The following is a 25,845-nucleotide window of genomic DNA, read 5'->3' on the forward strand; positions in this document are numbered from 1 at the left end:
GGAATAGCAATGCATCTGACATAACTTCCAGTTTTTGGAGTCGAGACCACGAGGGCAATGATCGCGCGCTCGCCTCCGAGGAGGAGACTCAAGCGCAGTCGCGTCCTCTTCTTCATCTCAGGTGTGCTGCTGTGTTTCGTCTACACGCTGACTCTGAAGGCCAGGCTGTCGGAGCCCCGAGCCTCCTCCCAGAGGGATAACGCTCTCGGAGCAGTGGCGGGGGACGAGGGTGTCCTGGAGGTCAAGATTCGGGAGGTGATGGCTTCCAATGAGACGGAAGAAGAGGAGGTTGTCTCACCCGAGAGCACCAAACCTGTGCCGGTGATAATCGTCAACAGGACAGATATTGAACAGTGTATCTACGTAGATCCTCAACCTCCCGAACCTCCTTCAACTCCAAGTCCACCGCCACAAACCACCACAGCTAACCCTCATCACCCACACCAGCCCCCTCCCAGGAAGGGAGATTTCCCAGAGGACCTCTTCTCAGTGGAGCAGCGACGGCAGGGCTGGGTGAGCCTGCACATCTTGGGTATGATCTACATGTTTGTCGCCCTGGCCATCGTCTGCGATGAGTTCTTTGTTCCCGGGCTGGAGGTCATCACCATCAAGCTGCAGATCTCTGACGACGTGGCCGGGGCAACCTTCATGGCGGCCGGAGGCTCGGCCCCCGAGCTCTTCACCTCCCTCATCGGCGTCTTCATCTCCCACAGCAACGTGGGCATCGGCACCATCGTGGGCTCGGCCGTCTTCAACATCCTGTTTGTGATCGGCATGTGCGCCATCTTCTCCCGGGAGATGCTGCACCTGACCTGGTGGCCGCTCTTCAGGGACGTGACCTTCTACATCGTGGACCTCATCATGCTCATCATCTTCTTCCTGGACAACACGATCCTGTGGTGGGAGAGCATGATGCTGGTGCTGGGCTACATCAGCTACGTGAGCTTCATGAAGTTCAACAGACAGATCGAACACGCCGTCAAGACCCAGATCAACAAGCACATGAGTATCGTCAAGGTGTGGACTGCGGAGGAGCCGGAGAAGGTCAGTTTGTGACACACATCTGGGGGAAAAGGAGCTTAAAGACGGACGTTTAAGTAGATTTATCACAGAAAAAGGATGCAACACACGCCAATGATGATCAATCAGAGTTGATTTCATAAGGAAATACAGGTTTAAACTGCTTCCTCAATGTCATATCAGCTGTATGATTCAATATTGGTAACTTCTAATAACTTATTATAGCCACAGTTTGGCTCCTTCACTCATTTGCAACATTAAAAAAACAAACAAGTCCATGCTTCACTGAAAGCCCAGGTCCCTCCATCTCTTTTCTTACTTGTGAAATGAAGCTGTCTTCAAGTGCAGTCGGAGATGTCGTGATAATAACAACGATCCGACAGAATCCAGTAATTGTGAATTAAAAACTCTACTTGTGCTTCATTAAGAGGGTTTAAAAACACATCAGGATGTCACACAAACGAGCCATGTACGATATGATTACTGTATTTGTCAGAACCAATCTGAAACTTGTTTTGCATCGCAGCAGCTCCGCTTACAGCCTCACTGAAGAGACGAGCATTAAGACATCAGGACAGGACCCAGAAACGTTCACATTCAACAGAACATTACAATATCAGAGGACGTAAAGGCCCGTCAACGCGCATTTGATCCAGGATTAAGTGCAATATTTAGTCGGAGGATTGACTGGTGCTCAGAAGAGTGCTTCAGTCTGACCGTATTCAATGTTCGAGTCCTATACCTCTGGTTTAATGGTTACAAATAACACTCACTGCTCAGAACATGGTTGGGGTCAGAAGAAATGTTGTTGTTTGAATGTGGTTTTAATCACTTAGACACAAAAACATGGGAGAACAGGGTCCAATCGGAAAATACAGAAGTTTTCCTTTAATAAATTGCTGTTTTCTGTGACAATAGGAGACAGAGATGCATCCTCATCATTCTGAAATGTAATGAACTGTTGAATGATTCCTAACAGGTGTTGGTTTTAAACTATTTTGCATTCGCACCAGAAAAAACAGATATGACAAAAGATAGAGCCAGCACACAGATGTCTCTGCAGAGCAGTTACCACACAGACTTCCTTCTGTACGCAGTGTATTTTCTCCCCTTTCATCTCCTCACAGTTGGGACCGCTGCTGCCTGCCCAGATCCACTGAAAGAGGGACGGTGATTTGTGGGTCTGAGCAGGTGACAGCCTGTATTTGTGTAAAAATCCTTTGATGATGCTGAACAGAAAGGACTCCAGGTGTCACGGCGATGAAGTGATTTCTCTGCCACAGCCCTGAAATACCAGGATGTAGAGATTTCATTTAGAATGAAACTGGAATAATGTCGTTTGTTAAAAGGGCTTTGTTCTTCTCGCAGAACGTCTGCAGACGAAACGGCTTCCTGCAGCTGAGAGAGGGCAGTAAATGTCTGAGCCTGTAATTAACATGCAGAGCTGCGAGTCAGTATGTCAAGATTCGCCGGCACATGCTTCAATTAGCCTGAAGCACGTCTGCAGTCCAGTATGTGCCGCCACATTAATCGCTCAGAATTACTGGGAATCAAAATGTCCTCTTCCAGGAATTCCAGTATGTGCATTTTCCAACATTAGTATTTATCTCTTTTGAATGTGTTAAAGGATACCTGTTGAATATACTGTAGGATACAGGATCATTAAGGATCATGGTGCAGAGGCAAAGGACTCATCTCTTATGAATAGATTGGATCGGCACCGAACAACATCAAACAGAACCATGTGCATCAGGGTTTGTCAACTTACTGGGAACGGATTTTATCTGGATGACGACTCCGTCAGGGTCCTTATGCAAGTCGATATCTAAAAGGAACATGTATCCTCTGTAATCCTCGCCCTGCTCCTCCATCATGGCTGATGTTGACCGTGACCGTGGATGTATTACTGAACGGGCCTACCGGGCACAGGCCAAGGGGCCCATAAGGTCAGGGGCCCTGACTCATAAAATGTTGCAGGGAAAAAACATCTAATTATCCCAGAGAGTTGTTTAATGACCACACGCATACACAAAACAACCAATAATGACCACAGAGAGACATAAAATGACTGATGGGATGCAAAACGAACACGAAGACATGCTGAATGACTGTAAATAGACACAGAACGAACACAGAGACAAAAAATGACCACTAAGACACGCAAAATGATTAAAAACAGATGCAAAATGACCACAGAGAGAAACAAAACGATGACATAGAAACATAAAAATACATGCAAAACAATCACATAGATGCAAAATAATTACGAGACGTACAAAACAACTAAGAATGGACATAAAATGACCACAAAGAGGAACAAAAAGACCACAACCCTAAGTGCAAAGTGACCCAGAACAACTTCAAAAAACTAAAAGTCGACTCTCTAAATGTGTCTTGTTCCTACAGACAGAGTGGGGGGCCCCTCACATGTCTGTGCCCAGGGGCCCGTTGGCTCAGAATACGTCCATGACCGTGGCACGTCTTATTATGTTGTGTTTTGGTAAATGCTGAACTGAACAACGTGAGCCTGAACCTCTCTGGCACGCTGGAGCGGTCAGGGAGGATGTAGAGCCCCCCCCCACACACACACACACACACACACACACACACACACACACACACACACACACACACACACACACACACACACACACACACACACACACACACAAACAAACGATTATAATGATCTTCTCGTTATCCAACCCTTGACGAGCTCTACCTGCTTGATAATGAGCAGATCATTAGAATCTGGGGTGAGAAACCTTTTGATGGTTGGACGCCACTGATGTAGAGCGCCACACAAGTCCTTCCTCTTCAACATTATACAGGAGCTTCTCCTGCTCTGCACTATCCTGGACTCATCTTCTCCAGGCAGGCTGGTCCTGAACTAGGAGAAACCAGACAATCCTGCTCGGCTCATGTTTCATTTGCTCTGGCAAATATGTCTGGCCTCTCTCCCCTTCCGACAGATTTCCAGCAGCTTGATAAAACGGCCAAACTAGGCAGCATCAGTGGAATATGACTCGATCCTCTCTTACTGTATTGACTATTTCTTGCGTACAATTCTAGCGCACTTTGAAAAACTTTGTGACCCAGTCGCTTCCAAACGGACCGGTGCTCCGATTGGTTGTAGGTCGATCTAATTGCGTTCAGAACGCTGCTTGAAAATCGAGACTAGTCCGGTGATGCCCGACTCACAGCACCCAGCTTTTGGTGTCAAATCCAAAGCTCTTCAAGGAGACTTTTAGGGAATCCTCACAGTGCCTTTTTGTAGTGGTCGACCATGTTGCGCTCAAAGAAGACAACGTTTTGGCAGTCAGGTGCAGGGCGTTCTGGTCACATGGGCACTCCACCTCAGCTGTGCCTTCACAAGCAAGCTGGGGAATGCAGGGAATACTGACCTCTACATCTCCTGTGAAATATATTACGTCTATCTTCTTAACATCACTCACACCGCCCCCTGCAGCGTTGTAGCATCTAACTGCAACAAACAGTGACAGATGTGGGGATGTTTTCAGGCATACATTTTTTTATTTTTTATTTGCCCAGTAGATCATGTTGTAGCGTATTATACTCAAGATCAGATATCACAAACGAGCACCTGCATCTACTCATATCAGGTTTGTGCAGTTAAGAGTTTGGTGAATCTGACACTAAGAGAGGTGAAGGGGAAGAATATGAAAACGTTCTTGCATGTGACCCAATGTTGGCACCAGCTGTGAGTGCCTCAACAACTGATTTGAACCAACAATCGACAACAGAGCAAGTCTAAAGACGACTGAGTGAGCCCCAGATCTTCTCCCAGACTTGCTGTGTGGTAAATTAAACACAACTAAATTAAGCTTTATGCACCGTGTAAGCAGCAGATGGTCATGAGGGTGTTGAAACTAGATTTCAGCACAGGGGCCTCAGGATGAAGTAATAAAGCAGGATCCACTTTAAGGCTTAAGGTTAGCGGTGTGTGTTTTTTTTGCTGAGGGTGTTAAACTCATACAGCAGTGATTGGATTACTGGACTGTCCTTTGTCCCACGTCTACCCAGGAACACTGCTGCACACCTGGGGGGAAGGGGGGTGTGTGTCCACCTGTTAACCCCCAGAAACGATGTCCTTGACCGATGGTAGACTTGATCTTGGTTTAGATTCAGCTTCAAAACCAAACCATCGTTATTAAATCTAACATCTGAACAACTGAATGTGTGATTCACACTGGATCAAACAACTCCGTGCATACATAAATGAATGTAACTGCATTGAGGTGCAACTAACTAAGTTGTCACTGACTTTACAGGAGAGTGAAGCTCCACCAGCACCAGCACCACCTCCTGCTCCACCTCCTGCTGCTGCTCCTCCTCCTCCTCCTGCGCCCAAAGCTGAAGATAAATCCAAACGAGAACCTGAACCTCCTCCGAGCACCCCTCAACACAACAAACTGCCATCAGATCCACAAGAGGACAAAACAAGGCTCAAGGTGAGAAAAACGTACTTGTTCGTGTGAACTGGAGTTAGATTGACATTGTGTCTTCTTCAGTCTGGTTGTTGGAGCTTCTCTTGCACCTTATGTTCTGTGATTGTGGAAAATAACTTCTGCAAATCACTGAAAAGTTATTTTAATGGCCCCATATTGTTAAAAGTGAGATTTGAGTGTCTTTTATTTGAACACAGAGAAATGCACACAGCCCGTATTCAGAAACTGTGACTTAAAAACGATCCGTCTGGGCCTCCTGTACCTTTTGTGATGTCGCAACATATATATGTATATATAGGTAGAAGTTGCTGTTACAGTCATTCCCCGGCTGCAAAGACGCCGAGAGCACAGACGCAGACGACTGATGCACTGAAACAGTGAGAGCAGACATTTTAAAGAGAGTTAAGACAGAGGGTGAACGCAGATGTACTCAGACAGACTGTGAAAGAGAAAACTCATGTGTTTTGAACATGAACCTGAAAATAAGCATAATCTGCCCCTCTAAGTTTAGCCCGTTTTGCACCAAGTCCATATTTTCCCCCTGAAATTGTCCCACGTTTAAACATAAACAGTAAATACGACCTCACGTTGTCAATCACATTTACACACAGACTCTTTCAGCTTTTATTCTGTTTTTTGCATCCGTCAAAAGCCGCTTTTTAAAAAAAGATGTTTTATATATATTCTTTATTTGCAATTTGAACAAATATAGTACAACCAGAAAAGTGTGGCATCATGTTTGACAAAGATAGATGTGTGTAAAGAGTCAATTCTTTCTCCTTTCAGAAAACAATACACATTAAATCATAATGACATTACATAAGAATACTCAATAAGTACAAAGGCATAGAGAAAAAAAAAGACAGTAAATAAAGTAATAATAGATGCATGTAAAGAACTTAAATTAAGACGCTTGCTATACTGTTATAAATCTTTAAAAAAGTCAGTAACTTATCTGTGGTGTAATTACATTTCTTATTATTAATGATCTGGAGAAGAAGAAGAATTACTTTATTAATCAAAATTCAATTTTTTCACTCTGTTATTATACATTTTACACACACACAGGCCCGAAATACACACACATGCACAAACAGGACCTATATACATGCAATTAATGGAAGGATGTCTGGATGATAATCTGGAGAGACTCAATAGTTACGAAATTCAAATTTGAAGGTATTAAAGTTTGGTCGAGATTTGGAGAATTTGGCTTTACTGATGTGATGCTTCCCTTGAAGAACTGGTAAACTCACATTAATCCACTGTGGTGTTTTGCGTTGGTTTTCATAGCAGGCAATGACGTCTTTTGCTTCCAATTTAATTAAGTGTTTGTACTGATCGCCGAACTCCAAAGTATACTGAAGAATAGATAGAATAAATGCATAATAGTTAGAACAAAAGCCACTTGACCTCACCGCACCGAGTCACCGCACAGAGTCACCGCACATGCAAACATCATCATCCAAACCATCTGATAAACTGATTACGTTCAACTACATTTTACGACAGAGAGGCAGAATTTAAACTTGACTCAGATTGCAGCATACTTGGAACAGGTGAGAGAGTTTTATTCAAGTGGATGATGATGACGAGGTCAGCGACGAAGACGAAGTAGGGACGAGGACAGCAGCGAGAGTGTTCGGACGGAGACGAGAGGGAGGACAGCTGACGTCTTCAGGGAGCAAGACGCAGGCAGAGAGAGGGCGAACAGCTGTGTACCTTCAGTGGAGAGAGGAAATGAGAGCGAAGGAGCGAGAGAAGACGCAAAACAACCATTTTGTCTCATTTTGCAAATTTCCAGTGGGTTTCTGTGCGTTACGTTTTTCTCTAAATGACAGATTAAAAAAACATGTATGAAAAATACCGACTGTGTGCAAAGACCTTAATACAGATGAAGCATTTTGGGTGTTTGTGAAAAGTTATGTGATTTCTTTGTGTGCTGTACATCTGGTGATAAACTCCACCGACAGACTGTTGCCTAGGCGACTACAGGATTGTGTGTGTCACTGCACTAACATGCTTTAACATGTAGAGAAAACCATCGTGGTCGCTAAAATACACTTTGACGATCACTGTTTGAGGGTCAGTTAGTAACGGAGTTGGTCATTTTCCATTTTACCAGGTATTATAGATTAAAGTGCAGATTTCAAAGTGTTTTAAACGTTAACGAGTGAAATTTAAAGTCATTTAGTATTGGCTGAAAATCGTAACAGGCATGCTGCCTTGTGCCCTGTGTCAGTATCTGACGCTGAGGGGGAGGGGCGTCACAAAGCCTACACCCAGAAATTCCCCTGTGCATCTCTAAAAATATAAAAAAGGGACAATACAGGCAGCGGGAAGCATCTATGCAGTCACCGCAAAGTGGTCGCTAAGATACAATTTGACAATTTGACTGTTTGAGGGAGGAGTTTAGCAAAAGGTCAGTTAGCGATGAAGTTGGTCATTTTCCATTTTAACAGGCATTATAAACAAAAGTGCAGATTGCAGAGTGTTTTAAACATTAACTAGTGAAATTTAAAGTCATTTGAATGACTATTAAACACAAAATACAAAGGTGCTATGAGCCTTCAAAGGTTTGCACTTATTTAACATCACCTTACCTGAAGTTACTGCTGCAGTTTGATCTCTGACGGTGTGTGTGTGTGTGTGTGTACCGGCCTGCAGGTGCATCCCGTCCTGCAGCGAGGCGGCAGTTCGGCGTCTCTCCACAACACCTCGCTGAGGAGCACCATCTTCCAGCTGATGATCCACACGCTGGACCCTCTGGGAGAAGGTAACAACCAGAACCAACGGTGACTTCTGCAGTAACGACATCAAATCTGCAGCGGGGTGACCCACGAGATTAGAAGGAGTTAAAGTGCAACAACAAAAAAAAGAAAGTCTTGTCGCGGTTAGAACAACTAGGACGAGGCCCCAGAAAATCACATCAAACTAAATGGTTTTACGCAGAGTTGTGATGGATCATTTATGGCAGATCCAGGTTCATATTCAAGATGGTTTATTTGTCTTATGCACAACAATTATAGCAGCAGTTGTTGGCAATGACCTTATTGACTCTCATGCTTCTTCAACAATTCAACATAAACCTGTGAATGTTCTCATTTGTCCAGGTCGTCGTTATCCCCGAAGCAATTTCAGTCAAAAGCAACTGGACTTGGTTATTTGTCGAGGAAATAGACAAATAACCAAGTTCAGTTGCTTTTGACTTTGGGGAATTCAACATAAAAATATAAAAGTAAAAAGAGCTGAAACCTAATTAAACCCAAAATCAGTGCAGAAGTTAAAATTTATATTAATATACAAGTGAAGAGAAAGGTGAAGCATGAATATAAAGTAAGATGTAGAATAAATGAAATGTAAACAAAATAGAATAATGGGCGTGAAACGTCGTCACACATTATTGACCGTGTCCAAAGCCGTTTCCATGACGACTATCCTCTTCCTGTTTGAGACACAATACATTTTTTTTACGCGTCACTCTTTCTGCCGAATCCAAACCGAAGAATTTTACTGGACGACTTGAAAACATTTTTTCTAGCCCCCAAAAAAAACATTTGATCTCGGTTTTCAGTCACAGGTAAAAGGTAAAAACCGACCCCTGCGGGCTGCCGTAGGGGTTTAAAGGAGAAAGATGCAGTGGTTTTAATAGTTTCTCATAAATCTGCACTTTAAGGTGCAAAATACAACAATACAGACAATAAATACACCAAAGAGAAAATATTACGCATCATTTTTAAAACTTTCTAAGCTGCTGTGGTGTATTTTAAATGTTGTTTTGCGTCACTATGACCTTAAGAACAACCAAATACTGTTAATGTTATTTTGTTCATCAGATTTAATCTTTAATGCCAAAGAACAATAAAATAACATTCCTCTTAAATAGATTAATGATGCAAAATAATCCTAAATCCTAGGATAACACTCCTAATGACTATTTATATACATATATCATTTATTTATTGTATGCAAATAAATATAAATCTTCAGTTTTTGGTATTATTTGACACAAACATGGTTACTGTCACTGTCAACATCAATTTAATGTTGTCCTGTTTATTTCTCTTCTACAATATAATAATAATAATAATAATAATAATCCAATTATTCTGCTTTATATAGATCTCATACTCTTGCTTCAGATGTGTCTCTTGAAAACAACAAGAAGTCAATGTTCCTTAGGGCAGTGTGTGAAAGTGATATCTTAGAAGTGGTCAACAAATGTAAACAAAAGAGATCTGTGGATTGTAATAATATTGACGTGTCATTGATCAAGGAGATAATTGAATGTATTTCTAAGCCTCTCACACAAGTGTGTTAGGGTGGGCTAATAAAAGCAAGTTGCTTCAGCCCAATCCTGTTTTTGGTTGAAATTTTCAAAATATTATGTCATTTTATTTAACATCATATCAGTTAATATAATTAACACCAGAGCTGTCAGATGGAGCTTCTGCTTGAAGAATTGCTCAAACGATTTATCGGTAGTTTAACTTGAACGTTGCAGTGACTCAGCTCCGGCCCCGTCCGTCTGTCTGTCCGCCCCGTCCCTTCCTGTAAGTCCGGGTAGCGTGACGACCTTCAGCGCGTCCTCGAACTCACCGGGCCATTTGTTCCCTCTGCTCTCACAGCGCTCGGCCACCGCTGAGCCTTAATCAGCTTTTCAATGCAGGCTAATAAAAGCTGGATAAGAGCCAGCATGCTAGCAGACCAAGCTCTTTATCTCTATGGAGCCGGTGCAGCGGTGGGACCGGAGCTGAGACCGGCTCCGTGTCGTTACTGCGGTAAACTATCGACATCCCAAACATGAACCTCAGGAAGTCCCGCTCGAGCAAAACTGAACTATTTTTCTGTGTTTTTTCTGTTTAGTTGCATAAACTCAGATGTGGAGGAAGTATTCAGATCTTTAACCTAAAGGTTTAATGTGTAGGAAGTTTTGCTTACGGTTTGTAAACGCACAGCAGTCAGAGTCGGCCGCTCCGAGAGACTGAATACGGGGAGCGAGCGGCGTTCACTGAGGAAAAAACGCGGTTACGTTGAAAGCACAATTTAACACACACAAGAAGGTGCTGCACTGATTACAAGTGAATTCAGAGCTTCATTGTCTCTGTTTGTGTGTGTTCTGACACGCTGCCCTGTGTCAGTATCTGACGCTGAGGGGGAGGGGTGTCACAAAGCCTACACCGAGAAACTCCCTTGTCCGGCAATACAGGCAAAGGGAAGCTTCTACGCCAGGGGTAGACTATTCCGGTCCTGGAGAGCCACTGTCCTGCATGTTTTAGGTTTCTCCCTGCTCTAACACACCTGAGTCTAACAATAATCAAACTGTGACGAGCATCAGCTGCTTGATAACGAGCACATCATTAGACTCAGGTGTGTTGGAGCAGAGAGAAACCTAAAAAATGCAGGACAGTGGCTCTCCAGGACTGGAATTGCCTATCCCTGGTCTACGCAGACAACACCGCACACTTCTAGTGGATCATGAGTAAAAGTCCTGCATTGAAAAAGTTACTTAAGTTTTTGTCCCCTGTGACTGTCACACTATTATATGTTTCGATTATCACTCTGAGAGATCACAGCACAGATGGATGATTCTCACAGGTTGTGCGTTGACAAAAGGTGCAATTACAAATGAAAAAAGGCCCTGAATTTAAAAAAAGGCTGCTGTGGGTTTCCTCCTTTTTTAGAGGCAGCCCTTAGAGGGGCCGTGAAAACCCCCGGGCCCAGGAAAGCCAGAAGAGGTAAGAGCGGCAGCGAGACGTCGCCACGCTGTTGTTTGTTGTCGTGAGTCTTGTTGTTGTGATGTAATTCTCGCACTGTTTTGAGAATTATTTTAATTACAATTTAGGAACTCGACGAGCAAAGTTCTTTGATTTTCCAGCTTCATTTTCAGTGTTCAATGTATCTAGTTGCATACAATTAAAGTGTAATTCTGGCGCAGCATCATCCCGTGGTCTTTTTCGGCACTTGAATACACGGAATAAGCCATTTTTTTGTGTAATGACTAATAACGGAGAAATCAGGGAGAGTGGCTAACAGTGATTAGCTCGGGGCAGTACGGTGAAGGCATTCAAAGGTCTTTTTTAACCACTAATGCTGCTGAAAATAACAGCAAACCTCTGCAGCAGCATGAGAAGAGTCCCTACACACAAAACAAAGCAGCAACAACGTCGTTAGTGAACCCAGAGTTTATGAAAAGTGTTTTGACTTGATTTACTTTTGCTGTTACAGTTATTTACTCCATTTTGTCTCGTTTTACCTTAATTATCTACTGATGTTAGATGCTGGTTATTTACTGTGACTACGTCTGACGTGGGTTGTTGGGAGGGATAGTGGGATTCATCTCATCTCATCTTCAGCCTCTTATCCGGGGTCGGGTCTCGGGGGCAGCAGCTTTAGCAGGGGACCCCAAACTTCCCTTTCCCGGGCCACATTAACCAGCTCTAACTGGGGGATCCTGAGGCGTTCCCAGGCCAGTGTGGAGATCTAATCTCTCCACCTGGTCCTGGGTCTTCCCCGAGGCCTCCGCTCAGCATGAATACTAGTGGGATTCATGCTGGGGTCATATCTTTTCCACTTTAAAGCAGATGCTCTGACGCAGTATGCAAGTGTTAGACCTTTCTTTTCAAAAATTCAATAAAGAAATTTGGAAAACAGAGTGTGTTTGAATGCTCCTCTCATAGTTAAGTCCATTACAGTGGATTACCAAAGTCAATCCCAAAGGAAGGAGCCCATTGCTGCTTTGTTTTGTGTGTAGGGACTCTTCTCATGCTGCTGCAGAGGTTTGCTGTTATTTCAGCAGTATTAGTGGTTAAAAAAGACCTTTGAATGCCTTCACCGTGCTGCCCCGAGCTAATCACTGTTAGCCACGTCCGGCTGTTAGCGACTCTCCCCCGAATTTCTCCGTTAACAGTTCATACATGAAAAAAAAACATCTCGATGGCTAATTTGATGTGTGTGCCGCGGGATAATTTTGAGCCGGATTTGCACTTTAAGTGTCACATTACTGGAGGAGAATGATGATGTTTTATTGATGATGTCATGTGTATCTCCGCCAATCAGAGACATCCTTTAATGGTGATGTCAGAGGGGAGGGGTCAGTACAGAGGAGAGGTAAGACGTTCCTGTGTCGTGTCGGTGTTGTGGTGCTCCGTCCGCTCTGCTTCTGTCCCACAAGTGTTTCTGAACCGGTGTACAGTTGTTGTTGTTGTATTCGATGTGTGTTTGTGTTTATTGGACGTTTGCATGTTCGCTTGTTTGAATCCAGTGGTTTCCGTATTGTCGTGAGGATCACTGACCTTATTTTTACACACTGGCTGTTTGCAAAACTAATAATGTGTGATGTTAATGACAGAATCTCAGTTCATGTGTTGACTTTTAAACGAATGCATCCTCTACAACATGGGTGTCAAAGTCAAGGCCCGCGGGCCCAGATCCGGCCCGTGAATGAATGATCTTGGCCCCCGGGATGATATTTGATTAGTATTAGAACCGGCCCGCACGCCACAGCCGCCTGCTGGTGTTTTTCACGCACCAAAACTACATTACCCACAATGCATTGGTAGCCCACAAACTCACTGCAGCGCCGCAAGTTCATTATTCATCAGCCCTCAGGGCAGATGTCAACTTTCAGCCCAATAACTGAAAGAGCCGTACAAAAATACTGGATTATTCATTTAATCATTAATTAAAATACGGTACACTGTGTTAGGTCCTGGTTCAACAGGTTATATGCAATCATTTTAATATGTTTTAATAAACATTGAACCAGTCCGGCCCTCGGCTCGTAGCAAATTTTCTGTTTTGGCCCTCTGATGTATTTGACTTTGACATCCCTGCTCTATAATGTACGGACGCTTTCTTTCTTAGCACATTATTAAATATGGGGTAAATAAACAGAACAAAATCTTTTGGGGGAGGTAAAGCAAGAGCGAGTCTCGCTTTTTTAGTAGTTTGTGAAGACCATGATGTTTTTGTTCGGTCTGCACACCTGGAAACCATTTTACACTCTTTTCTAGGAAAGAATAGAAACTTTGATCACAAGATTCTGATACACTATGGTTGATACATTTGTGTTTTTGTGTAATTCGATGTCTGTCTTTTAAAAAATGGCCAGAGTGTGAGTAGTGTGAGACACTGGCTAATAATATGTGATGTTAATGACAGAATCTCAGTTCATAAAAAGCCCAAATGTGTTGACTTTTAAACGAGTGCATCCTCTTCAATATACCGATGCTTTCTTTCTTAGCACATTATTAAATACGGGGTAAATAAACAGGGACCAAAATCTTACATTTTCCGTAAATGTGTTATTTTTGAGGAGGCAAAGCAAGAACAAGTCTCACTTTTTTAGTAGTTCGTAAAGACCATGATGTGTTTGTTAGTCTGCTCATCTGAAAACCATTTTACAGACGGAAAGAATAGAAACATGCAGGGTTGATGCGTCTGTGGTTTTGTGTAATTCGATGTCTGTCGTTTACAAAATGGCCAGAGTGTGAGAATAAGGTCCGAACGTCTCGTGGTCGAAGTATCTCTCTGATATTAAACAAAACAAAAAGACTCCTGTTGAATGTGAGCGATGCTTCTCTCGATTGCAGCGAAGAACAAAGTAAAGCCTGTGAACGTCTCGGTCTCGGGCAAATTACAGAGCAAGTCCCATCACCGCCACTCTGAAGGTGAGTTTGTGCGTTGGCATTTAACGCTTTCCTTTTGTCGGAAGGTACAAAGACACGTGTTGATAAAAGCGTCACAGTCGCATCATTGATTTCATGAGACAGGAAAGTGTGTTAGCCGAGCTTAGCACAAAGACTGGGAGCAGGTGGAAACTGTTAGCTCAGCAGGAATCAAGAATGTAAAAATGGAAGAACAACATTTTATTTTGTATCCTGGAGGCAGAAAAGCTCCTCATTGTGTTTCACGCTTGTATGATATGTAATATATCCTTGTTACCTGGATGTAACTCCAGTTCTGAGTGCGTGCTGAACCCTTTTTAATACAAACTCGGCTGACATAATTAACGTTTCCTTATTAATAATCGTGAAAACCGTGAAAATGCCATATTTCCTCTGACAGTACTCGTGATATCGTCGATGTCTTGTGGAAACCTTGCATCTCCATATTTTCTTATTTTTAATTTTCTTCATAAATCAGTGCTACTGGTCACTTTTTTATGTCTGTATGTGTTTTGTTTTGCTTTTTAACCAATGAAGAGAATTTAAAAAAAGAAGCTTGTGGCTAAATCTTGTAACACCATTGGAGCCTCAAACACCTTTGGACGTACAAGGTTTCAATTCAATTTTATTTATAGTGCCAAATCATAACAAAAGTTATCTCAGGGCACTTTACAGAGTAGGTAAAGACCACACTCAATGACTTATTTATGATTTACAGAGACCCAACAATTCCCCCGTAGAGTACGGTGGCAACGAAAACCTTCCCTATGGTTTCTGCCCGACAGCAACAATATCAATACTCATATGGTGACATCTTTAATTAAGTGTCGTTTGCGTTACTGACCACATTTATACCAGGGCTGCCCAACCCTGCTCCTGTAGAGCCGCTGCCCTGCATGTTTTCCTCTGCTCCAACACACCTGAGTCCAATGATCTGCTCGTTATCACACAGCTGAAGCTCGTCACAGGTTTGATAATCATTAAACTCAGGTGTGTTGGAGCAGGATGGTAAATGGACTTGTACTCTCTAGTCTTCTGACAACTTAAGGCGCTTTCACACTTGTCACATTCACACAGACATTCACACTGATGGCAGTGAACATCTACGTACCAGCCAATGTAACCATTCACACCACATTTACACACCCATGCGCAGCACACAAAGGTGAAACCGTCTTTTAATATATTTCACCATGAGTTTATTTTGTACGTCAAAGCTCTTTTTAAAGTTATAAAAAGTTATTCATTGAAACTTTTCAACATTATTGAATAATATGCTATTGTAGCTTTATTTTCATTTAATTAATGAGGTAATTTTTATGTTTATTTACAATTTTATTTATTTATTTATTATATTTTCGCACCTTTTTAAGCACCTATCATTTAATACTCTTAAGAATTTTTAGCCATATTGTTTGGTTTGCGTATGGATTTTTAAAATATATATATTTATGAAAAAAAACAACAACCGTGCACAATAATAACTAAAAAACAAATGTAGTTAAACCACATTTTGACGTGAGACTGGGTTTTTCTTACGCAACCTAATCTGAAGCCAATATTAGCATGTTAGCTAGTAATGTTTAACATACTCAAGCATAATAAAGGTTAATTCCAACCATTTAACTGCTTCTTAAACCCTAATATATACTTTAAACGTGTTTATTAAACAACATAAAGTGCATTTTTAGGGGTTGAGTTGCTAGGTAGATTAGCCGTTTCCACCCACGTCCAGTCTCATGCGTCTGTCCGTCTACACGTCTTATATTCATCATCTGAACATGTTCTGTACCTTCTTCATATTGTGGTGGATGTCGTGTTTTGTGACCGAGTGGTGGTTTTTCCTGTAGAGGTCTGTGTGCTGAAGCTGCAGCACTAAAATTAAATGTTGGTTGTGGATCATCAGAGACGGTTCGGGGGGTTTGAAGGAGGTTGTTCTCCACAATCAGCCGGTGTGTTTGTGCGTCACAGTGTGGAGTATAATGAGGTGCTTCAGAGTCTGATGTGCAGAGCAAAGTGGAGCTGCAGGGAGTCTGGAGAGGCCTCAACGAGCCCGACTCAATCAGCCCGAGGATTAGCATGCAGATGGGACTGTGTGTGTGTCTGTCCGTGTGTGTGTGTGTGTCTGTCCGTGTGTGTGTGTGTGTGCGAATCCCCTTTTCCTCCATTACTACAGCGTGTTTATCTCCAAACACTTGAATCACTCCCTCTGGCACTTTATACTTGCCCACGCAGCATAATAATGTCAGCTTCAACTTTAAAAAACATGATTTATTTTGTCTGAAAGTGTGAAATAAAAAGCAGAGGAATTGTGTGTGTGTGTGTGTGTGTGTGTGTGTGTGTGTGTGTGTGTGTGTGTGTGTGTGTGTGTGTGTGTGTGTGTGTGTGTGTGTGTGTGTGTGTGTGTGTGTGTGTGTGTGTGTGTGTGTGTGTGTGTGTGTGTGTGTGTGTGTGTGTGTGTGTGTGTGTGTGTGTGTGTGTGTGTGTGTGTGTGTGTGTGTGTGTGTGTGTGTGTGTGTGTGTGTGTCATATTTTCATGCCAGAATATTCAAAACAAGTTGTGTTAAAACTGCAGTAACTTATATAACACTACACGCAGGGAAGTAACGTTTAAAGCCTATTCTTTGACGTTTTATTGCTCACAAATTGTCTCCACGGGCGCTGCCATTGTTCTCCGACTTATCCTGGTGAGGTCGGGTTTGGTTGAGCTCCCCCGAGTTCGCGAGTTGGAGGTTCCACTTCGACGAGGTCCGAAAGGTCCGACCTCCCACGGCACTGGAACGTAGCATAATGCAGCTATCTTTGACAGCCTCCCCTGTGTGTGTGTGTGAGAGCAGTGTTCATCCAAAACAAAAGATACTGGATCATCTCCACTACATCTCTGCTGAGTGTTTGTGTGTTTGGTCATTCACTGTGTTCTTCATCTTCCTCCAGATGGTGACAACAAGCCTGAACATGAAGCTGCTGCTGCCACCGGTGCACCAGGGGGCGCTGCAGCCGAGCCGTCCACCTCACAGCCTCAGAAGGCAGAAGAGAAGAGCGAGAAGACGGCCGACCAGCCAGACGAGTCAAAGGTACGCAGACACGCCCTACGTTTCAGTACCACAGTACTGTTTAGTGGGCCAGACAAAGATTACTTGGGCCCAAAGGGTCAGGGGCCCAAAGGGTCTGGGGCCCAAAGGGTCAGGGGCCCAGACTCTCACAATGTTGCTAAGATAAAACAACACACAAGTAGACGCAAAACCGTTGAAAAACATATATTTAAACCAACATATCAACTACAAATGACCCAAAGTGATTACGAGGAGACGCAAAATTACTGAAAAAAGACGTTAATAGACGTTTTTTCTTCTTTTCTTCTTTGACTGCTGTGAAATAAGACGTGCGTTAAGTATGAACTATTCAACCACAAAATCAAACTGCAGTAAAAAAAAAACACGCACGACGTACTGAAGAAAACACCAACCAGCGAAGCCTGGCTGCAAAAACAAAGTGTGTTCATCAGTTTCATACTTTATCAGCAGTTAGAAGAACAGCAGCAGCTGTTGTCACTTTGGATTAAAGTAAACATGAAGTCTGGGAGCAGAAAAACATCTTCATCAGGAGAAGTCCCTCGTCTCCTGCCTCCCTGAGAGGACTCACTTACCTTTTTCATTGTTTTTTTTTTATGCTTTTGCGTGAGTCACAGCCTCGACGCTGTGGCTCCTGATAATCTGTGAGTGACACTGAGGGCGAGACGTCCGGCCCTCTAATCAGGCTCTCGGAGCGCGCTCCGCTCAAGTCCTCTCACTGCCGCAGAGCATTTTTAAGTGGAATCAATGGAAGCACAGAGGAGATTAAAATGAGCGCGGCTCCATTAAAAAGATGTTACTTCAAGCGTTTATGAAGGAACAACAGCCATGGAGGGATTACTGAGCGGGCCACATGTCCAGGGAAAATGACTAAAATATATGAAAACCACCACAAAAGATGCAAAATGACTAAAAATAGATGCAAAACCACCACAAAAGATGCAAAATGACTAAAATTAGATGCAGAACCACCACAAAAAGATGCAAAATGACTAAAAATAGATTCAAAATTACTAAAAAATAGATGCAAAACCACCACAAATAGATGCAAACTAACAGAAAACAGATGCCAAGTGACCATAATAGGAATCAAAAACACTTAGACGGACGCAAAATCACCATAAAGGGATGCAAAATGACTAAAAAAAGATGCAAAATGAGGACAAAGGAACTGAAAATGACTAAAACATTTGCAAACTACAACAAATAAATGCAAATTGACCACAAATCGAAGCAAAACAAATAAAAATGCATGCAAAACTACTCAAAGGGGATGCAAAATGACAGAAAACCACCACATAAATATGCAGAACGACTAAAAACAGATGCAAAAATAAATCAAAACGACTAAAAACTGATGCAAAGTGACCAACAGTAGACACTTGAGTCTGTTGTTGTCTCCTAATCCGTCCATGTAAACAGCACACGATGTAAAATGATGTTCCTGTGACGCCGCAGCTGAAGAAAGATGAACAGTTTCCTTCAGACAGAAAAGCTTTGAACACGTCTCTCTCTCCTGCAGGCGGCTGCTGGAGCATCAGAGAGCTCAGAGGACGAGAGCGGCGGCGAGGAGAGCGCTGACTCCAGCGAGAGTGACTGTGGTGATGATGACGGAAACCAGGAGGAAGAGGAAAAGGAGGAAGAAGAGGAGGAGAGCGAACCGTTGTCTTTAGAGTGGCCTGACACCAGACGCAAGCAGGCCACGTACCTGTTCCTGCTGCCCATCGTGTTCCCGCTGTGGCTCACGCTGCCAGACGTCCGCAACCTGGTGAGCATCAGCGAGGACCACACACCTGCAGATGTGTTTGTGTCGAGAACATTTGTCTTGATCCAATTAATGTGTTTATAATGCAATTAAATTTTATTCATAGTGCCAAATTATAACAAAAGTTATCTCAGGACACTTTACAGAGTAGGTAAAGACCACACTCTATGACTTATTTCATCTTCAGCCTCTTATCCGGGGTCGGGTCGCAGGGGCAGCAGCTTTAGCAGGGGACCCCAAACTTCCCTTTCCCGGGCCACATTAACCAGCTCTAACTGGGGGATCCTGAGGCGTTCCCAGGACCAGGTGGAGATCTAATCTCTCCACCCAGAAGCTGCTCCGTTAAAAACTACAAAACCAAATAAAGACGCCGGCACCGTCACTTTTCTGTCCGCGGTCACTCTCCGAACGTCTCAGCAGATTTAAGGTTTTACCGTTTTATTTCTTAAAACTAAAATCCTGGAATGTTTCATCAACGTAGTCACCAAAATAAAAGACAAGAACGGGAGTCGGATTATCTAAACCACCTTTTCTGGAGGTAGAAACAGCTCCTGAATGACAAACACATTTTCATTTAACCGCGTTCCTATCGATGAAAGTGTCACTGAAGAAGGAAGAGATCGTTAAAAGTTCACATGTTCGGCTGATTTTAAACCTCAAGTTTGGATTTAAGGATGATCTCATCTCATCTTCATCCCCTTATCCGGGGTCGGGTCGCGGGGGCAGCAGCTCCAGCAGGGGACCCCAAACTTCCCTTTCCCGGGCCACATTAACCAGCTCTAACTGGGGGATCCTGAGGTGTTCCCAGGCCAGTGTGGAGATCTAATCTCTACACCTGGTCCTGGGTCTTCCCCGAGGCCTAATAATCCATCGACATACTTGTTGTTAGTTTGTGAAGAAATTATGATAAATTAAGAATAACACAACATTTAAATCACATGGTTTTGTTTTATTAGTTCTGATTTGCTTTTTTAAAATAGAAATATTTAATCATACAACATATCAACATATTGTTTTCCACATTTAAACTGAATTACAAATGATTTTCCTGATAAATAATAATAAAATAACCTCTCACCGTCCAGCAGGGGGCCACACTTCATCACTACGGTCAAACAAACACTCATTTACTGGCAGACGTGTTTTTATTTCCGCAGGATTTTGATTATGTTGAAAAATAAATATATTTGAAATGAGCAGATCTTCACATTTCTGAACATGTGAGAAATAACCTCATAGTAAAGTTTCCAGATGTGTCTGTGACAGTTTCTCTGACCTGTTTTTGTGCTTCGCAGGCGTCCAGACGGTATTTTGTCATGACGTTCATCGGCTCCATCCTGTGGATCGGCGTCTTCTCCTACCTGATGGTGTGGTGGGCTCATCAGGTCGGTTGACACGTCACACAAGTCACATTTCTGTTGAGTCACAGGTGTGTTTTACCCGTCGCATGATGATGAGTGCTGGTCACCTACAACTTCAACACCTAAAGGAAAAGTTTGGGGATATTTAGATTTTTGCCTTCTTGCCGAAAGTGAGATGAAATGATCGATACCACTCTCATGTCTGTACGGTAAAAATGACGCTGCAGCTGGTTAGCTTGGCTTATCTTAGCACAAAGAGGGGAAACGGGGGAACGGCGAGCCTGGCTCCGTCTAAAGTAGTGATAGACCAATACATCGGTTGTTGACGTGTATCGTATCGGCCGATGCAGGCTGCTGCGTTCGCTGATAGTTTTTCCCCGGCATTGTTTACAGACAGGTGTCCACAGGCAGCTCCGTGCTGCTGGAGACCCTTTTTTAAGTTCAATAAACGTTCCTTTTTAAAAAAATTGAGACTCGTAACATTTGCTCCCATCATTGTGTCATTTTTTTTATGTAAATTGAGGAAGCAGAAGTAAAATCAGCTCCAAAAATCAGCAGTCCCTATCCGTCATCGGTGAAGGTTCATGGGAAATAAATCGGTGTTGGCATCAGCCCTAAAAAATCCATATCCGTGGATCCCAGGTCTCAGGGCGCACTCTCACTGTCCGTTCGTACCGTGCCCCGTGCTTTAGGGTGATGTCCCCGTCCCTCTTCCCCCGTGGCCCAGGCCCGTTTGCGCTCGCATTACTTGAAATGATCCGGGTCGCGGCTCCAATGCGTCTTGCTTATACGTCCTCACCCCTTGGAGATTTTGTTTTGTCTGTTTTTGAACTATTCCACCTCCGCATCAAACCGCGGCGACATCTTTTTAAATGTCCGCGAGGAACAGTCGAATTTAAATAGACATCAGGACCGGGCGTCGATGCTCTTGCCCGTACACGTGCACACGCTCTTGCCCGTACACGTGCATCCGTGCTTTTCAAAAGCCCACCTCTCTGCACGGGGCCATAGCGTGGTACAGTTGCACTCACACTGTTCAAACGAACTAGACTTTAGCCGTGAAGCGCGGGAACGGTACGAATGGACAGTGTGAGCGCGTCTTAAGGTAACAACAACAACCGTCTCCCTGCACATTTAACACTCGCTGAATAACAGGTTGTTTAGTGTGAGTGTAAAAACGACATGTATAAAGAGGACTTCTGGGCCCATGATCAAAAAACATCTGAAGACTAAAAGTATCTCCTAGCTTTCTTAAAGTCCTTCCTAATTTTCCCTCTGAACTCTGATCGAAGAGTATTTTACAGAGTTTAAGGGCGCGCTCACACTATCCTCCCGGACCGAGACCCGGACTTTAGGGTACTTGTCCCCCCTCCCTCTCCCCCCCGCGCCCCAGCCCTGTTTGTACTCACACTGCCTGGGCCACGGCCAATGCTTCTTGCTGTCCATACGTCATCACGCCGTAACACGTCACACGCATTGATGCATGTGTGTGGCTTTGTTTACAAATCTTTCCATAGACCTCGGAGTTTTTGTGCGTCTTGTCGACTGTTTTTGAATATTTTCATCCGACCAAAATCTGCAGTAAACACAACGTGAACCTTTCACCGCCATTGTTGTTGTTGTTAAATGTCCGCGCATGGTCCGTCCTTCTATTTACATGTCCGAACAGGCGGACATAACACTACTGCCGTAGGGCTCGTGCTTGTGCTCGTACACGTGCGCACGCTCGTGCTCGTACATGTGCAAACGGCTCCGCTAAAGCCCACCTATTTCAAGCGGGCCGTGGAGGGCCAGCTGGCCCCAGTTGAGCGCGGAGCGGGTGCGCTCACACTACTTAAAGGTACTAGACTTTAGCTGAAAAACCGGTTTTGGCCGCGGCCAAAAGGACAGTGTGATCACGCTCTAAAGCAGCTCCTAAATGTGTCAAATCTCTTAAAGCAAATCCCAAACTATCCTAATACGGTCGCTGATGATCCACCTCCTAATGTCCAAATTTTAGAAACCTTTAAAGATGGCGGGAAAGTAAAAGGCATTTATTTCCAGGCGTATATTTTCCGACGCTTATCTTTTTGTCTTTTGCAGTTTTCCCCGACTCTGAATTTTCCTTTTTAAACATTAATGCACCAGTTATGAAAGTAAAAGCTGTTTGTTGTTATCACGGTGTACTCTTCGCTTGGTGACACCCGGTTTGTTGTCTTATTGTTGACAGGTGGGTGAGACTGTCGGCATCTCAGAGGAAATCATGGGTCTGACCATCCTGGCGGCCGGCACGTCGATCCCCGACCTCATCACCAGCGTGATCGTGGCCCGAAAAGGTCTGGGGGACATGGCCGTGTCCAGCTCTGTGGGCAGTAACATCTTCGACATCACAGTCGGGTGAGTCACCGATCTGACCTACTGTACGAGCTGCAACTCTGAGAGAACATTGTGTTTTTAAGAGAGTCAAAGGTCGTCAGACATTTGGTTCATCCAGCAGATACAGTCGAGTATCATCTGCATAAAAAAATTAAATATTTGGCATTTTATTATTTATTTTATGTATTTTACCAAAAAACTATGGGACCTTGAATTGAACCCTGAGGAACACCAGAAAGTTTAAGTTCTGCTTAAAGGTCAAAATCTTTAAGTTTCCCAGTGGACAGAAAGTATTTTTTAAATTTGATTTTATTTATATTTCAGTGCAGTGTTGGTAAAAAATACTCCTTACATACTTTTCTTATGATTATAATAATAATAATAATAATAATAATTCATATTACGAGTAAACTCTTCATTCCAGATGCTTCTTACAAACGTAGAAGTACTTAAACTATAAGCAGCATTTTCCTGTTGTAGCGTCTCGAGGTGGAGTTAGATTTAACTACTTTATATACAGTTAATCCAGTGGTTCCCAATCTAGGGGTCGGGGTCCGCCAAAAGGTCAAAAGATAGATCTGAGGGGTCCGCGAGAGGATATCCTTAGATACTACATCTTCTGCTGCAAAAGTACTAAATTCAACAGTTAAAATGAATTATAATTTTACCTCTTTTGGCCTCAAATAGTTATTTAATAAAAAACAAAAAACATTTAGAGGGTAAATCTTTGTGTGATAGATTTTTAAAAACATTTTATGTGTGTTTTTGTTTTCATATGTAGAAAGAAGTAAAACGTTATAACTGTATATCAGTCAAATACGAAAAGTATATATTTTTTAAGTATATAACGTTAAAAAATACCTCAGAATGTGATTACGTGTGTGCACTGTAACCTGACACAGACGTCTGTCCTCTCTGGTTTTTAGTCTGCCGGTCCCGTGGCTCATTTACACGCTGTTACACAACGGCGAGCCGGTAACCGTCAGCTCCAACGGCCTGTTCTGCGCCATCGTGCTGCTCTTCCTCATGCTCCTCTTCGTCATCATCTCCATCGCCGCCTGTCGCTGGAAGATGAGCCGAAAGTTGGGCCTCACCATGTTCGTACTGTACTTTGTGTTCCTCGTGCTGAGCGTGATGCTGGAGGATCGCATCCTCACCTGCCCCGTTTCAATCTGAGCGGGAGACGGAGCCGCACGGCGCCGCTGCACACGACTCAGTGCGTAGGATGTGTTTAGATAGAAGAACCACGCCTCGTGTCAGGAGGCTGAACTGGCGCACAGTAGAAACACGGTAGAAACTCTAAACAAGCAGTGACGTTAAAGGAAAAGTCCACCCTCCACTTAGTTTCACGTTTTCCAGCAGCTACTTTGTGATAAAACGACTCTTTATTATGTAACGTCCGTGTCTCCACTCGCTGTTATCGACCCTCTCTGGACACATACGGTCCCACGCAGTTTGCTGTCTTATTGCGTCGAAAGCCAATGAAGTGCTAGTGAAATTTATTTATACTCTTCTAAGAATAAATGTACAGACATTTACGCGTCTAATTAATGTAAAAAAAGAGACTTTGATAGAACAGAACGTTTGAGCGGGTCAGGTGGTGGGATACATCAGGAGCTTTTACCGCATATTTTGCAGTTGTTGAAGTAATTTTGAGTTTTCTACCACTCTTGTAAACACAAAGCTAAATTATACGGCATTAGACTTTAGTTTTACGTCATTAAAATTAACTGAAACCATGAAACATGAAAAATTACCTTTCCTGCGATTAATTTATCCTTGTAATGTCCAAATGTCGTGTTGCGATATCCACAGCAGAGCGTGTCCATTGTGTCGGCTTGAAGCATGCACTAGTGCTGGCGCTGCAAGGCACTGGGTGAAATGGAGTTTGCCAATCCTGCAGCTTCTTCGGAGCCTCAGTGAAGGGGGCGTTATTTGTCCCAGCAGCTGAGTGAGCGGAGACGGGCAACAACCAGAGTCACTATAGGCCAAGCATTCACTCCATGGACTGAGAGAAAGGAGAGAAACGGCATTCAAACGCACGCCCACATGGCTACGCTTCTCCTTGATCGGTAAGCTAACTTTTATGTTTAATTGGCTGTAACGGCTAACGCTAATGCTAACTGTCAAACTCCTCTGCAATACTTTTGATGGGTGATTTGCCGGAGGGGACGGGTTTAAACCGGTGGCGATTGCTCGAAGGCTGCAAGGGAAGCTCATCTCCCATAAAATATCATCCAAAAAAAAAAGAAAAAAGTGGTGAAATATGTGCCGCTGTGTACATTACATTGACTAAATACGCGCTAAATCAGCTACTAATCACAGGTAACCGGCGCAACCTCCTCCTCAGTCAGCACCCCAGCGCTCTACACAGTCGGACGCTCCGCTTCTACTGACTTCACTGGGGAAGGGTCGAGCGAGTTGTTCCACTGCGGTCACACACAGGCGGTCACACTTCCCAGTAGCCTGGCGCAGCAGCTCCAGCTGGGCCAAGGCCGTTAAAGCAGCCTAGCTCTGCTGCCATTGAGGACACTGGTCAAGTCCCTGGAAAAGACGCCCAGTTGGTACGACAAGGTCACAGATCATAAGCAAAGGAACGAAGGGTAGAATTTACATAAAAAACAAACACATTTACGATATAGGCGGGAAAAATTAGCTTTCCCTCCTTGAAAGAACAGCAGCCGCCACTACTGGGTACTGGGCCGGGTCTGACCAACCTTGTACCCTGGTGCCCAGTCTGGCGCTAATCGTTCCCTTTCTCTTCGGACCTGATATTAGTGTGAAAGCATCACGCTGCACTCTGCAGGTGAGAGCTGCCGATCTACTGACGTCACACTGTCGATGCTGTTCGGGTTTCACAGGAACTCTGGGAGATGAAGTCCCAGAGTCGCCTGCAGTTACATCTGACCGCCAAAGAGGCCACTGAAAATAACAACTACAGTCTGCGTAGCAGGTAAATTCTCATTTTCAAGGATTTCAAGCACCGGTACGAACTTTAAAACCCTGTAAACTGTTAAACTTTGGTGCAAAAGTGCAGCTCGGGAAAAAAAAAACGTCACTTTTTGATCTGAAACTGTTTATTTTCTGCCGTAGCTGCTGAAATATCAGTCACTGAATCATCACCGCTGACTGTTG

General features: G+C 43.6%; 1 protein-coding gene across 1 annotated transcript; it reads left to right on the forward strand.

Annotated features, from left to right (window-relative positions):
• Window positions 1-57: 57 nt before the first annotated feature.
• Window positions 58-23,886, forward strand: LOC310959850 (sodium/potassium/calcium exchanger 1-like; the record flags this gene model as incomplete). The annotated part of the gene is made up of 11 exons (XM_083931320.1): window positions 58-1,044; window positions 5,313-5,492; window positions 8,157-8,265; window positions 11,174-11,227; window positions 12,549-12,599; window positions 14,084-14,161; window positions 17,093-17,232; window positions 18,752-18,997; window positions 20,290-20,379; window positions 22,565-22,731; window positions 23,637-23,886. 11 exons carry the CDS (start codon window positions 58-60, stop codon window positions 23,884-23,886), a joined length of 2,352 nt encoding a protein of 783 aa, XP_083787446.1.
• Window positions 23,887-25,845: the final 1,959 nt, after the last annotated feature.

Source organism: Echiichthys vipera, assembly GCF_963691815.1.
Source record: "Echiichthys vipera genome assembly, chromosome: 1".
Lineage (NCBI taxonomy): Eukaryota > Metazoa > Chordata > Actinopteri > Perciformes > Trachinidae > Echiichthys > Echiichthys vipera.